At 44.7% G+C, this 15,145-nt stretch overlaps 1 protein-coding gene across 1 annotated transcript in view; it reads right to left on the minus strand.

The window, feature by feature from the left end:
* The window catches only part of Utp20 (UTP20 small subunit processome component), an 89,658-nt gene that overhangs the window by 3,105 nt on the left and 71,408 nt on the right, over positions 1 to 15,145 (minus strand). The window contains exons 47-61 of the mRNA XM_076919926.1: positions 14,444 to 14,585; positions 13,346 to 13,462; positions 10,785 to 10,955; positions 10,399 to 10,530; positions 9,579 to 9,689; positions 7,735 to 7,814; positions 7,301 to 7,370; positions 7,029 to 7,211; positions 6,262 to 6,393; positions 5,510 to 5,642; positions 3,923 to 4,110; positions 3,184 to 3,255; positions 2,241 to 2,513; positions 1,444 to 1,570; positions 199 to 344 (exon numbers count right to left, since the gene is read on the minus strand). Coding sequence (XP_076776041.1) covers positions 199 to 344; positions 1,444 to 1,570; positions 2,241 to 2,513; positions 3,184 to 3,255; positions 3,923 to 4,110; positions 5,510 to 5,642; positions 6,262 to 6,393; positions 7,029 to 7,211; positions 7,301 to 7,370; positions 7,735 to 7,814; positions 9,579 to 9,689; positions 10,399 to 10,530; positions 10,785 to 10,955; positions 13,346 to 13,462; positions 14,444 to 14,585 — 2,077 coding nt within the window. The remainder of the gene's footprint in view (positions 1 to 198; positions 345 to 1,443; positions 1,571 to 2,240; positions 2,514 to 3,183; positions 3,256 to 3,922; positions 4,111 to 5,509; positions 5,643 to 6,261; positions 6,394 to 7,028; positions 7,212 to 7,300; positions 7,371 to 7,734; positions 7,815 to 9,578; positions 9,690 to 10,398; positions 10,531 to 10,784; positions 10,956 to 13,345; positions 13,463 to 14,443; positions 14,586 to 15,145) is intronic.

Genomic DNA, 15,145 nt, shown 5'->3' on the forward strand with positions numbered 1-15,145 from the left:
AAGAGAAACCAGAAATCTTTCATTCATTACTTTTAAAGTACACATGAAAAGAATCCAGATCACATGCAGAACATGTGTCATTAACGAAAATACTCCTCCCACGCCCTCATTCCTCCCCCAGGAACAGTGGCACACTCGTGTGCACAGCATCCCCTTGTTAAGCTGGTAGACGAACCGTCTCTACAGGCACACACTCACCTCTAGGGCCTTCCTCTTTTTCCGCAGTGCTCTCTTTTCACTAGCCTGTTTCTGGACAGAGGCAAAGGCTGATGAGAAGCTCTCCAGTCCAACCAGCCTTTTGAGTAATTCTATGATCTCCTGGGATAAATTCTTCAGCACAGGGTCTAATCACACAGAAAGAAAAGATTAGAGGCAATCACACATCAAAGTAACATCTAAAGTCCTGTGTTGTTATGACTGTTACTATTCAACACAAATCTGAAACTGGCTTCTGAGTGCCTGAGATGGGAGCGTATGGCCTTGTAGCCTCCATCTTAGCCTGGTGCAACAAGACACCAGGAACGTGGCCATGAAGACATTCACGTAACCTAGGACCTCGGCAGTGTTTTGGGTTAGCTCTGTGAGCCTGCTCAGTTCTGCAGCTGTGGAAGAGGTTAGACTTTCTCTGGCCTCTGGTGCACAGGTCAGAGCCTAGCTGTGCCCCAAGTATTTTTTTGTGAAGACAGACTTAGAAGCTGTATTCTCTCCTACCCTCCATGTCTCCCTCTCTTTATAAATTGCAAATCAGCCACAGAGTTTGCTTATTTCTCAAATACCATGGGAATTAAGATGTATACCGAGTCCCTAACAAACAGAATGGACTGTTGTGAATACTCTGGGCACCAAAGAGCATCACTCCAATATGAACATGAAGTACAGTGAGCAAAGGATGGACTGGGCTGCACAGCTAAAATCAGTGCTCTAAATGTGCGGCTTTCTACAGCATTAGGTGTAAGAACCTTAGGACCAATGGCTAAGATCTCAATGAAACCATACACTAAGTTCTATTTTCTTTCTATTACTTAGTTATTTAGGCTTGGATTATGAGGTATTTGTGAATAAGCAAAATATGAAAACCTGGGATCTAACATCAAATCTGCTTCCTCTGTCTTTTAAACTGTTTAAAAAGTTTTTTTTTCCCCTCCCTTTTTGAGATACTCTCCCCATGTAGCCCAAGCAAACTCCAAATTCCTAGTTCTCCTGCCTGAGCCTCCAAGTGCTGGGGTTGCAGGTACACACCTGTCCAGCTTATTGTGAGGTTTAGAATACCCCAAACCTGCCTGACAGTACAGTCATCATTTTGTACAAGGGAAACATTTTTTGAGACTCTGTTTCACTGTGTAGTCTTGGCTAAGCTTTGAATTTGTCAAGATCCATCTGCCTCATGAGTCAAACACCACACCATTCACTGAGCAGACCTCAGGACAGAGATGGCAGGGTTACCTTGCTCTGAATAGGTGCTGTTGAGTTCCCGAAACAGGGGAGCGATGATCACTGGGAGATATGGCTTTACCCGGTCTACTCCAAGCTCCACAGCTATGGCACCGAGGAACTTAAAGATGCAGGTTCTCTGAAAGAAGACAGTGTTTTCATTTGAAATGTTTCTGCTCAACATTCAGTCATGTAAGCAGTGGTCATTTGAAAAGCAGAGTTCACTCTATTTTGAGACAGATATTGTTGCAGTATTAGGTTCAAAATATAAAATCCCAAGGATTTGAAAGTCTCACAAATAACATTAAAATACTCAACAAAAAACCTCAAGCCCCCAAACAAACTCGCCTCTAAATGTAGCACTTGGAGGCTGAGGCAGGATTCCTACAAGTACAAGTTTCATACCAGCCTAGGATATAATAAAGCAAGTTCAGGCAAATGAGTCAGAACCCATGGCAGGCTGGGCGTAGCAGTGCAAGCTTTTAATCTGAGCATTCAGGAGGCAGAGGCAGGCAAATCTAAGTGTGAGGTTAGGCTGGTCCAGACTGAGTTAACAGGACTGCCAGAGCTACATAGAGAAATCCTCTCTCCAAAAACTAAAACCCAAGCAACCAAGCAATCAAGCAACCAACTGCCCTGTGTGAAAAACAGGAGCCAGGCGTGGTGGCATACACCTCTGATGCCAGCATTTGGGAGGCAGAGGCAGGCAGAGCTCCAGGCCAGCCAGAGCTATGAAGTAAGCTGAGACCCCTTCTTAGACAACAGTAACAAATGAACAACAAAGACTTTCAGTTGTCCTGCTGCTGTACCTTTAGGGGGTTTCTGGGTGAATAGGCCGCTTCCAGCTTAGCCATTCGGGACAGCTTCTGGATCAGCCACATCAGTGTGGCTGGCTTGCTGGGTTCTTCTCTGTCAGACTCCGTTTTTCCATCTGCACCAGCCTTCTCTTCTGCCACCTCTCTGGCCAGAGCATCTGCTAAAGTGTCCTGTTCTTCTGAGTCTTTTAACTCTCCTTGCTTGTTCCCAGATTCAAGTTCCAGTAAATATAAGACTTTTGCTATGAACAGTAAGTTCTTAACAACCTTAAAAGTGCAGAGGGGGAGGTTAGAAACAAGTGTGGCTTGTTGGGGCCTAAGGTACAGTCCTCAGAGGCAGTAAGCATGGCACCAGGCACTGATGGCTGTTCAGTTTTTAAAGTAAACCATGCTACCATTTACTTTTTAAAGATAAGAGTTGAGACCTGTACCCCAGGCTGGCCTCAAACTGCTGGCAAGCCATCTACCTCAGCCTCTCTAGGGCTGGGATTACAGGCATGAGCTCTTATACCGTCTAGAATTACATTTTCTCTTATGGAAGTACATAAACTATTTTTAATGATGGGATAATGTATTTGTTTTTAAGGACACCAATTTTAGGTCAGACTGTGAACAGCATCCTTCCTCTTTAACTTCCAGGGGTGGAGAGGAAATTCATTATCAGGTTGTACTTCAACTCCTAACCCTTCAATGAACCCCTTTAAAGCTTTGGTCACTAAGCAGAACTGGGAATGGTGGTGAAGCCGAGAGGTATTGTAGTATCGATCCCAGAGTCAACGAGACATGCATGTATAACTGCACGTACACTGGAGTAGATGTTTACAATTTATCAAATATGCCAGACACTAGAGCTGGCTAAAAACAAAAGAAAGCAAATACCAAATGCAAGCCTACGCTGTTGGCCCTCTTATCCTGAGATGACTCCACACGCTCTTACCTGCTCTCCTAGAGCCTCATCTAAGAATTTGGAATGCAGCTGGTGGCATGAAGCCAGGGAGATGCTCTTCATCTGTGAAAGAAACAGACATCAGCAGACAGACAGACAGACATCAGCAGACAGACAGCACATTTGCTAGGCTATTAAAAAACAAAGACAAAAATAAAAAATCCACCAACCAAACAAACCCCAGTCACGTGTAACAGCTGGGTATGGTGGCACACCTCTGAGATCTGAGCACAACAGGAACCTGAGCCAGAGGAGCCCCGTGAATTCAAGGCCAGCCTGGGATACAGGACTGTGAGTTCCATAACTCCTTTATGTTTAGGGAAATCCTGTCTCAAAACCAAACTAACCCTCAGCCCCAATGAACCCAAAAAACTAAACTACTATTAATTCCATGTGCAGCAAGTCATGAATCAGCTGGAGTTTCTCCCACCCACCCACGAGCTGCCCCCAAACAGTCCATACACCACCCATGGGTGAGTCCCAAATAGTCCACACACCAGTCCATACATCTCACTCAGGTTAGAAGGGGAGAAAACTGTTTCAGAGAAACTGTACCTTAAACATACAAGGAACAACAACAAACACAAGCTAGGCATGGAGCGGTGCAACTCTTAGGACTTGGAAGGCTGAGGCAGGAGGTCACAGTAACTCTCAGGTCAGCTTGATTTTAGGCTAGCCAGGGCTACATCCAGCCTGTCTTTAAAAAAATAAAAGAAAAAAAAAAAGGTACCTTCTGGCCAAGGTCACTTGTTAGGAACCTGACTGCTACAGGGTCTGAGGTCTTCTTTTTGGTCTTTTTGCCTTTCCATTTTTGTATGAGCTCTTCTGGTTGGCAAGAGGCAAAGAGCAATCCAAAAATCTGGGCTGCTGTGAGCCACACCCAGCTGTGCGGGTGTCTGAGGTGAGAGTGCACATGACCTGAAAAAGCAAAATGCATTCTCAGGTACCCTGATTGATTGATTTCCTCACTCCCTGGAGGGTGACATGAATGGGGGCATCCATGGAGCCTCTCTCATGGGCTTGGACCAAGGAGCTAAAGAGGAAAATGACTGTCCCTGCTTTCCAGGCCACAGAAGCCGGGGAGAAGAGGTAAAGAGACAACAATTATGACGTTAACTGTCTGGTAAATGATGCTGAAGATATACATGAAAGCCCGTATGAGTGGTGCCATAGGGCCTAGTTTCAGAACCAGGAGATAAGATGCTGTTCTCAGGCCATTTGTATAGATCAGTAATGTAAACATGTATACAGATACAAGCTTAATTCTAAAAGAAACTGGAGACAGAAAGCATTCATTTCTTTCTCAGCGCTTTCTACTAGGTGTGAGCTATGGTGACCTTTAGTCACCACGACTGTGAAGGAGAGCTGTGGCTTTATCTTAGAGAGGAAGAAGAGGCTCCCGGGAGGCTGGAGTCATGCAGAGTAAGTTGGGCCGCAGCCCACCTCACCAGAACTCACAGTGCTTCAGTGATAGGCCGGATACAAGGTTTCTCTCCATCACTGATCTTGGCAGGTAAAACTACATGTCTAATGTGACAGCCATTTAACCACAGCATTCTGTGTGAATATCCATATACTGAGTAATCTGAATTTATAGGTTAAAGTTCTGGGGTTACACTGTGCATTTAGAGAGTTCTATATAGTACATAGTAATTTAATGTCCTCAAGTGAAAAGGGCATTTACTGAGCTGTACTGCTGTTGTGACATGCTGGCTGAATACACTAGGATACTAGCGTCTCTAGGAAGAAAAGCCACTGTGGAAAACACCTACTTCATAAAGGGACTGGATGGAAATACACTGTGTGTGCAGACCTCAAACCATGTGGCGAACAATGACTATAAGGAATAACTTTTTAAGATTTCTGTTACTTTTATTTCAGCCCCACCAGCTCTTACCCCCTCTTCCTCCCTCTACTCCTTTTTATTAACAAGGGCCCCCAAAGAGAGTTCTTAACTGTAGGTCACATCTTAGCAGGAAGGAAAGGGGATGAGGAAGGAACATGTGTGTGTGTGTGTGTGTGCACGCGTGTGCATGAAAAGGAGCATATGAAAGAAACCACACAGCACTTCAACTTTTACCTTTTCAAAGATTAATATCCTTTGTTTCATAAATAAAATGTACTAGTGACAAAGAAATATCCTTTCCCTCCAAAAGAAACATTTCAGTGGAATAACCTGATGGGATCCTTTGTGTCTATGTTTTTTCCTTATGGAGTTAAAAAAAAATTACTCTCTGTAGTGTTCTTATTCAAATTTCAAGTGCTTTCAATACTTTTATCCCAACTACTATGTTGTTAGATTAAATAAAATACTTACTCCATATTTTACTCAAAGTCTCAGAGGGCTTGGTAAAGTGAATAATGTTGCATTCCTTGATGAGTTTACTTATCAGTGTGAGAAAACCAAACAGCAGGCGATCTGCAGCCTTTTCTTCTGTCTCCTCTATGATCTAAACACACGGAGAATGCATGTCAGTTGACATAATGACCCTGCAGCTCCCAGTGCACGTCTCTCTAGCATGTATGTTTCTACTAGGCTGCCCAACCACAGCAAGGCATTGCCCCTAGCCCCTTAGCACTCTCACCAATAGCAAGTCCACCTCCCAGCTGTGATAACCAACAGTGGAGTACGATGCTCTAGCTGAGGGTCTCTGATCATCATAGATCATGGAAGATGACTTGCCTTCAGCCCCATTTACTTTCTAGATAGTATCTCACTGTGCATGCCAAGCTGGTGTCAAACTCCTAACTATGCTTCAGGCTCCCAAGTGCTTGGGATCACCACAATAGGCTGCCCCTGGGATTATGGTTGTACATCATGACAGGAGGCCGCCTTGGGATTACGGCTGTGCATCACGACCCCAGGCTGTTCCTGGCTTGTTTCTGTGGTGCTGGGGGCATGCTGGGTAAACACTCTATTGTGGAAATATTCCCTTTACCGGCTGGACTGAATTCTGGCTTTTACTAACAAAAACTACATGTTTACATACAGTACTAGGTATACTGACTCAACCTGAGTGCTTTGATAAACAGTTCCCAAATTTCAGTACGTAGTAGCAAATTACTTACATCTTTAAAAATTTCAGGATCAATTTCCTTTTCAATCACAGGAAGAAGAGTTTTAAGCCTTCTCTCAAAATCAACTCCTTCACTTTCCACAAATAAACCACAGGCCAGGGCAGCTAGTTGTCTGTTTAATCGCTATATATATATATATATATATATATATATATAAAACACAAGAGTACACAGGATTACAGAAAGGTAGATACTGTCACCACCAGAGACAATACGGATGAGTGTCATGGGCTAGCCCTCCTATGTGGGTCCTTTACCTGGGAGCGGACGACAGGAAACTGGAAAAGGGCCCATGAGGGAGGAACAAAGAAGTTAAGGAGAGGAACAGGGAAGATGAAACATGTCATACGAGAGCAAAACGGGGCCTGGGGTGGAAGTCAGAGTGGGTGTAGGATCAACCAGACCAAGGATGGATCAAACTATCATTTTCAAAGAGAGGGAGGAAAAGAAATGAAATCCTACATGAGCTCAGTAGAAGACGGGCAGCGGTGACAGTGACACTCCAGAAACCGAAGAACAGAACTGGAAGCAGACGTGTCAGGCTCACACAGTGGGGTGTTCCGCTAACACCGTAACATATGCTACTCTCTACAGCTTCTGACCTTGTGTCAGTTTAAGAGCACACTGCTTGCATAATCACACACCATGAAGGCTATCTGGGACAGGGCGTTAACAGTGTATCTAGCATACATTCTGACATAAACTATGCACCAAAGCTAAAAATGTGTCGCTGAACCATGACCAAAAGCAACACTAACCTTTTTTGCTTCAAACCAGGAGGTAACTAGACCAAACAGCCAGTCTCTCTTCTCAAGGCTGACCTTGCTCAGTAAGGACTTGATGGTCATGGATGCCATCCTTTTGCACGTGGCAGAGTCATCGTTGACCATCATCAGGCAGAGAGGGATGAAGAACATCCCGCAGTGGTCATGGAGGAGTCCCTGTGGGAACACAGGCACCGGTGAGAGTGGAACCACTGTGGGCGTGTGACAACAGAGCCAGGCTCCCAGAGCCCATGTGCAAACTGTACCTGAGGGAAGGTCTCAAACAGATAGGCGATCATTTCCAAAGTGGATTCTCTTCCTGTCTCATGTTCATAACTAGGGCAAGAATGTTAGGTAGACTCAGTATATCATGATTATTTGAAATTAAAATGTATCAGTTTATCAGCTTATTTCTTAACAACTGGAACTCCTCCGTTCCCTGCATGTCAGTGACTGCATCATCCAACGAGCAGCCATGCAAGTTTAGATGGAGTGTGTTGGGTTTCCAACATTCTCCTAAGTAGACTGATTAGACTGAGTGAAAAGCATCTCACAGAAATGACAGGGAAGCCAAGAACAAAGGAGCAGCATCCACAGAGAAACTGCCACCATACCCAGGCTGTCCCTCCAAGATTGTCACCACACTAAAAGCCAAGAAGAAACCACCCTCTGCTTCCATATAGTTCATGGCTGTGCTTACTTCAGTTGAGCAAGCATGAATTCCAAGTTCGGTCTCAATTTCTCACCAAGGGGATAGTCAAGAATGTATTTCAGGAAAACCTAAGAACAAAGCACACAGCCGATTATGTGGAGCCTGTCTGTCCAGGCAGGAACCCAACCCTCCCCTCCCCTCGTTTCCCTATAAGGCAGGAGACACAAGATGCAGGGCACAGGGCTTGCCAGGCCAACAGTCTACCACTGAGCTATGTCTCCAGGATTCCCATCTGCTACGGTGCTGTCTGGGACTCACAGGAGGGACAAACTGACCAAGTCAGGCTTTCCAACCAACTCTGGATGAAGCTGTCTGCTAAGCCTAGATCTGTGCCCTTTCCTGTCACCATGTCACTCACTGAGGTCTGACTCCAGGGCAGGTCCACCTATGACCACATGGTTAAAGCTCCAAACCTAAGCCTGCACATCTGAAGCTTCTGTCAGGTGGTTACCTCCAACAGGGGTAACTACTGCACTTACAGGTAACTACTGTACTGTTAACCCTTGCTTAGTTCTTTTCATGTCCTCACACAGTAGGTGGTAGAAATTACGTGGTGGCACAGAAAGATTTAAGTAACTTTCTGGTCCAGACTGTAATTTTGTTTTTAAATGATCTATTTAGTGTGTGTGTGTATACTCGCACATGCACGGAGGCATGAAGACAACTTGCAGGAGTTCTTTCTTCCATCATGTGGGTCCCAGGGATCAGACTCAGACCATCAGGGCTGGCAGCAAATGCTTTCACTTGCCGAGCTGCCTAGCCTGCCAGCCTTCATTTTTAACCTGCCAGTATTCAGCCGTAGTTAAAGACATGGGGAAAACGCAGGCATGTCCTTAAAATTCCAGAGTCTGCTTTTTCCTGATGCTAAAACAGAGACGCTAGACAGCCGGTGCGGACTGTGACTGTGGCTGGACTGAATCAATACTGCGCTGCATACAGCCCACTTTGGAATTACTATGAATAAAGCACAAGATCCTATTGCTTGGTGTGGAGGAACTGACTCCCTCCCTATCACAGCAAGTGAGAGCAGACCAGGCCAACATGAAGATCAGAGATCGTGTATGCAAAGTCCTGGGCAGATGCTAGTGCTTTACAGCAGCTGACCCTCTGTGGTCAAGCAATTTTCTGTTTCTAGGGATTCACTTCCTCTCTTCCACCTGGCCCCTCCTCAGCAGCCTAAACCCTGCACAAAACTGCAACTCTGACATCACCTCTTGGCTATGGTACATGATACTCTTAAGAGTAGAGATGGACAGATATAGAAGCAAATGTTATCACGTCACCTGTCTGCCTGAGGACCACAGCGACTGCTTACTATCCCCACACTAAAATGCTTCTTTGTTTATTTAATGTGTGTGTGTGAGACCTGGGTCATAGTGTGTATGTGGAGGTCAAAGGATAATTTGTGGGAGTGGTTTTCTCTTTCTACCTTCTTGGTTCCAAGGATTGCATGTAAGTCATAAGGCTTTGCAGCCAGCACCTTCACCCACAGAGCTCTCCCACCAGCCTCAAAGCCTCCATCTTTAACCAGACCACAAGGTCCTGCCTCGCCATCTGTGCTCTGCTCTGAAGTAAGCTCAGCTCTTGCTCAACACAAAGGTTACTTTCTGAAGTTACTTTCTGTTACTGTCTACTACCTCACCTGAACAGTAAGCCCTACTCTTCCATCACGCCTCACTGATGCCTCCTCTAGTAGCTTGAGACTCAGATTCAGCAACAGCATTATCCAAGTCAGTCTTCAGAATCCAGGCAGAGGGTCACCTCTCTAACTATAGAAGCCAAAGCTGGCAGGGAGTGGCCCAACAGTTACTACAGAAGTTTTGTCTACACACCTGTCTGCACTGGACCCTGGCAGGTTCATTTTGTGCAGAAATTGCCAACTTGGATACTTTCCGCATGATATCATCAATTTCTGGGACCAATAATTTTCTTGATAAGATAGCCTAAAATATAAAAGGAAAGACACAAATTTTATGCAAAGATGGAAATAAGTAGGCACGATGTTAGAGTGGTCACAGGTGGTTTTCAAACACAATGAAAATAACCAAAAGAAAAAGCAACTAATAGTTCATCAAATTAAGCACAACAAAGGACCCTCCAAATGATAATCTAGAGCATTAAGTTTGTACATAGCTCCCTGGGCTTGGATAAACATGTATGTACATATGTATGTACATACATACATATGAATGTGTGCACACAACAGTACACACTGAACCCAGGGCCTTTCACACCCTAGTTTTTTACCATTGAGACCAATCCCAACCCCTCTGGGAAGGTAACTATAGATGTTTAAATACTATAATACAGTATAGAGTAGGGGCTGGAGAAATGGTTCCATGGTTAAGAACACTGGCTGCTCTTCCAGAAGTCTTGAGTTCATTTCCCGGCACCCACATGGTGGCTCATGGTGACTGACTATCTATAATTGTGGTTCCATGGGATCCAATCCACTTTCTATTGTGCAGACATACATACAGACAAAATACCCACGTACATAAACAAATAATTCTCTTAAAAATACTATATTAGCTTATATCTGACTATCAAAAGCATAATAACCTTCATCAATTAAGTAGTATGCTCCATATTATTCTCAGGATCTGATTTGAGTGCATAAATGTCCAAAACCAACATTTGGCAACATCATACCTTCAGAAGACCGAACGCAGTGGCTTGTCTTGAAGTATCATAAATGTCTTCCTCAGCATAAGCCAGGAGAACCTGCAGTTGTTTCTCAGTTATCTGGTGAGACTTGACTTTCTTTACGACGACGGTCACACACTGTAAGTCAAAACAGTGGAGTTAGCAGCAGCCACCCAAGGTGAGGGTCCAACGAAATGAGAAGATGTGATGCAGATGCCAGCCCCGGCTCTCCCTGACTGATGCTCTCCCTGACTGATGTCGGCTGGTCCTGGCTCTCCCTAACTGATGACGCTGGTCTTGGCTCTCCCTAACTGATGACGCTGGTCCTGGCTCTCCCTAACTGATGACGCTGGTCTTGGCTCTCCCTAACTGTAACTGTTTCTTCTTCTCACCTTGAAACAATTCACGACCAGGTGGAAGTTCTGGCCCCGGGCAGCACCGACTCTTGCATAGTTCTTCAGCAGGAGGAAAAGGTGTTTCGTCAGCTGCTCTGCTTTGGTTGCTATGGAAGGCAGAGGGAAGCGCAAGACCCAGATGAGGCACTGCAAAGCTCCTGTGGTCACCTGAGAAAACAATGCAAAACTATGACTTAGGACACAGGCAAGGAGCTGAGATACGTTGAGCCCACTATGGGAGATCTGGCCACAAAGTGTAAGTTTCTTGTTTCTTTAACAAAAAAAATGTGTTTATATTATTTTATGTGTCCAAGTGAAGAAGGCATCAGACCCTCTGGAACTGGAGTGCTGGCTGTGAGCCATGTGGATGCTGGGAACAGAACCCAGGTCCTCTGTAGGAGCACTGCTCTTAACTGCTGAGCCACCTCTCCAGGCCCAAGTCACTCATTTACTGTGGTAGAAGAAAGGACTCCCTGTCACAGCAGGTAAAGGAAGCTCACAAGTCAAAACAAAAGGTACTCATTTACCGTGTTCTTAGGGATTTGGAGAAACTGGACAGCTTCAGGACTGTTTTCTTAAAAATTAATTTAAAATAGCTTTTCTAATTTCTAGAATGGCATCTTGATGAAGTCAATCTTTACTGTTTGTGTTCTTACAGTGAGTTGGCCTGATGCTGCTTATATTCTAATGCTAACACTGGGTCCCCAAGACTGGTTTCCCCAGAGATGAGAGTCTGTACATAGACCCCAAGTTATTTCTGATTGTTAGGTAAAGATGCCAACAGCCACTAGCTGGGCAGAAGAGACACAGGTGGGTTCAGGTTTGTGGGCCTGGGGTTGGGAGAGGACCGCGAGAAGAAAAAGACACAGGAAAAGGAAGGTTAGGTGAACCATAAGAACACAGCCCTGAGGACCAGCCAACTGGTGTTAAGAGGAATCCAGATGAAACATAGTCAATAGTGAGTAGTAACTCAGGGTTATCAATAGGAAAATAGATTCTAATAACATAGAGGGTAGGTATTGACCCAACTATTGTGCTGTTTAAGGCTATTGTAAATATAAAGACTAGATATGTCTTTTATCTGAGAACAAAAGGGTCAAAGGCAGGGTAGAAACCTCCAGTTTAGATAAAATAATTTCTACAACATGTTCTATATACGAGTGTACGTGTGTGTGTGTGTGTGTGTGTGTATTTGTATATATACACCCTACTGAGTATCATGAGCACTGCTGCCACTGCCACCAGCTTTTGTGAAGCCCTAGAATCATATGCAGGGCCCTTCACATGCTTGGTAGATGTTTTACCACTGATCTGCATTCCCTGTGAACCACTGGGCATTACAAATACACATTAGCTAGGTGTGGTGGCTCATCCTGTAATCTCAGCACCTGGAGGGCTGAGGCAGGGAATTTCAATCTTGAAATTGAGGACAACCTGGGCTACATAGTTAAAAGTCTGTTTCAAATGCCCAAACATAAATACACATATAACTTCTGTGTTAAGAAGAGACAAGAGGCTTAAAATTAGGCCTAAGAACATGTAACATTTCCCAGTTACATACTATGTAAAAGGACAGGAAGAGTGTGCTGGCACTCGGTGATCACAGAGTCCCCAAACTCCCAGGGTCGGACAGTCCTGCAATACCTAATCCACTCCCTCTAGCACAATGGCATCCACACAGGGCTGGATTATGAAGAGATATAAAGAGCCTGGTCATCTTTCTAAGCAATAGCCCATGTGATGTAGCTAACCTCCCAGCATCTGTGTAGCAGGTGTTCTGTCAAGAAGATGGCAGCTCTGGATTCTGAGAGGTTCATCACATAGACCATGGCTCCCTGCCAGCCAACCCTAGCTTGCCCATTAACATCTGCCTTGGGCCTGGACTACAACCCAGTGGTACAGCACTTGTCTACTGTGCATAAGATTCATTCAAAACAAAACAAAACAAAACAAAAAAAGCAAAACTGGGGCCCGAGAGGTAGTCTGCTGCTCTCTCAGAGGCTCTAAGTTTGGTTACTAGCACCCACATCAAACAGCTCACAACTGCCTGAAACTCCAGCTTGTCAGGGATCCTCTGCTCTCTCCTGGATTCCTCGGGCATCCAGATACACATGTAGACATACATACACGTGAAGAAAAGTAAAGTCAATCTTCAAAAAGAAACAATCCACCTCGAGATTCAACAGAGTCGGAGATGAAGTCATTAGGATGATGTCGATGGTGACCGCTATGAAGATAAAGGTCAGTGCCCTGGGGATACCCCGAGGGTGTTCTGAGAATCAAATTAGGTAGTGTAATAAAAGGACTTTCAACCATGTTCACGGCTGTCCACACAAATGGGATTTTGTGTGTGGTGCTGTTTTATGTGCATGTTGGGATCTCACCTCAGGTCCTTATGATCACACATTATGAACTTTTCTGCTAAGCCTTCTTCCACATGACCCTCTAGTTATTGTCAATCAAGTGGACAGAAAAGTAAATGTTCCTAAGGCAAATTTCAGTATCCACAGTGCAGCCCTTGTGAAGGAGCAAATGCTCCAACACGGACCAGTACTCACCTTCACATCCTGGGCACCCAGGCAGTTTATGAGGATGGACACAAAAGGGTCCAACATTTCCAGCACATGCTCACTAGAAGACTTGATCTTGGAAGTCTTTAGACTCAGGTGCAGTAGCTAAAAGGTTTGAAGAGGATATTTTACATTATTTCTCCATAATGACTAGCTGGATGAGGTAAAGGAGCTAACTTGCACAGATGAATATGATATTTCAAGATGCTTCTATTCAAAATAAAACAAGAAATGAAAGAAATCTAAGAAGTGACTCTCAGAAAGCCATGCTTGTGGGAACTCAGCTTGCAGCCAAGATGCTATTTACCAAATGACCACCCAGCATCTACTGGGATTCCAGCACTGGCTCCACGCACAGGGCATAGCAATGACCAGAATAGCCCTGGTGCCTGCGCTTATCTAGAACACTCAAAGAGTGACTTTAGAGCTGAAGGAAGCCAGGCTCACTGCAGTGTATGTTGGGATGGTACAGCAGGAGCCTGCAGCCTGCAGCCCAAAAGGACCAGGAAAAAGGTAAGCCCCAGGAACTAAGAACGATCAGATTTTTAAAAATATCTCATCACCTTAAAAAATACAGTGAAATTCTTTTTTCTTTCTTTCTTTCTTGCTTTCTTTCTTTCTTTCTTTCTTTCTTTCTTTCTTTCTTTCTTTCTTTCTTTCTTTCGTTTTTCGAGACAGGGTTTTTCTGTGTAGTTCTGGCTGTCCCTGAACTCAGAAATCCGCCTGCCTCTCTGCCTCCCAAGTGCTGGGATTAAAGGTGTGTGCCACCACCGCCTGGCATATAGTGAAATTCTAATAAATATTAGATCAGAATAGTAACTGAGACAACAGTATTGTCAAAGAAAAGGCCAAGAATGGTGGTGTACCCTTGTAATCCAAGCTCAGGACACAGAGGCAGGTGAACATTGCCAATTCTGAGGCCAGCCTGGTCTACATAGAGATTCAGGTTGGCCAGAGGGGCACTGTATTAGAAGTATTGGTAGAGACAAATAGTAATTTACGGTGCAGCATTTGAACAGGAGGTAGGTGGCATCCAAGATTCTGCAGACGGTTAAACAGGAGACAAGCTGTAAGGAAAATTCTTACCCGAAGCCCAGACTCAATAAGTATGTGCATGTTGGTTTTCTTGCTCACGACAGCTTTTGGCCCACCTCGAACTGGAGTTGCAGGGAGCAGAAGGCAGCTCTGGGGTGGCAGTCGAGCGTCAGGCACAGCGGCTGCCGGCTTTCTGTCAATTAATCACAATGGGAAAAATGAAAGAGCACTGTCATCGGCCTCCTGGAGAACCGAGCAGCACTGGCGGGGCGCAGTTACTCCAGCTTTGTCTCCTCCCTCCCTGCAGATGACTGGGTTACAGCAATTCCTAGACTAAGTAATGGGTCTGAGTGAAGGCAGACAGCAAGAGGATACAGCTTGGGGATGCAATCTGGAAATAAACACCAAGGGGTCTTTTTTTTTCAGAACAGAGAGCAAAATCCAAAGAATGGGCATGAGGTATTTTCAGATCACTTAAGTTCTATGCCTGTTTTTATCAGAACAACAGGGATGTATTTCAAATCCATCCTGCCATTCAGTAAATATTTAAACTGTCAGCAGAGAATGGTAGGGAGCTAATAGGCTGCTATCATTCATAGCCACCTCATTAAGAGAAAAACAATTTACATTTTTCATTTTCTGAGAAAGGGTCTCACTATGTAACTTGGCTGTCTTGGCTGTCACTCTGTAGTTCATGCTACATTTGAACTCAGATCCCCTGCCTCTGCTTCCTGAGTGCTGGGACTAATGGTG

Source organism: Arvicanthis niloticus, chromosome 22 (genome assembly GCF_011762505.2).
Source record: "Arvicanthis niloticus isolate mArvNil1 chromosome 22, mArvNil1.pat.X, whole genome shotgun sequence".
Lineage (NCBI taxonomy): Eukaryota > Metazoa > Chordata > Mammalia > Rodentia > Muridae > Arvicanthis > Arvicanthis niloticus.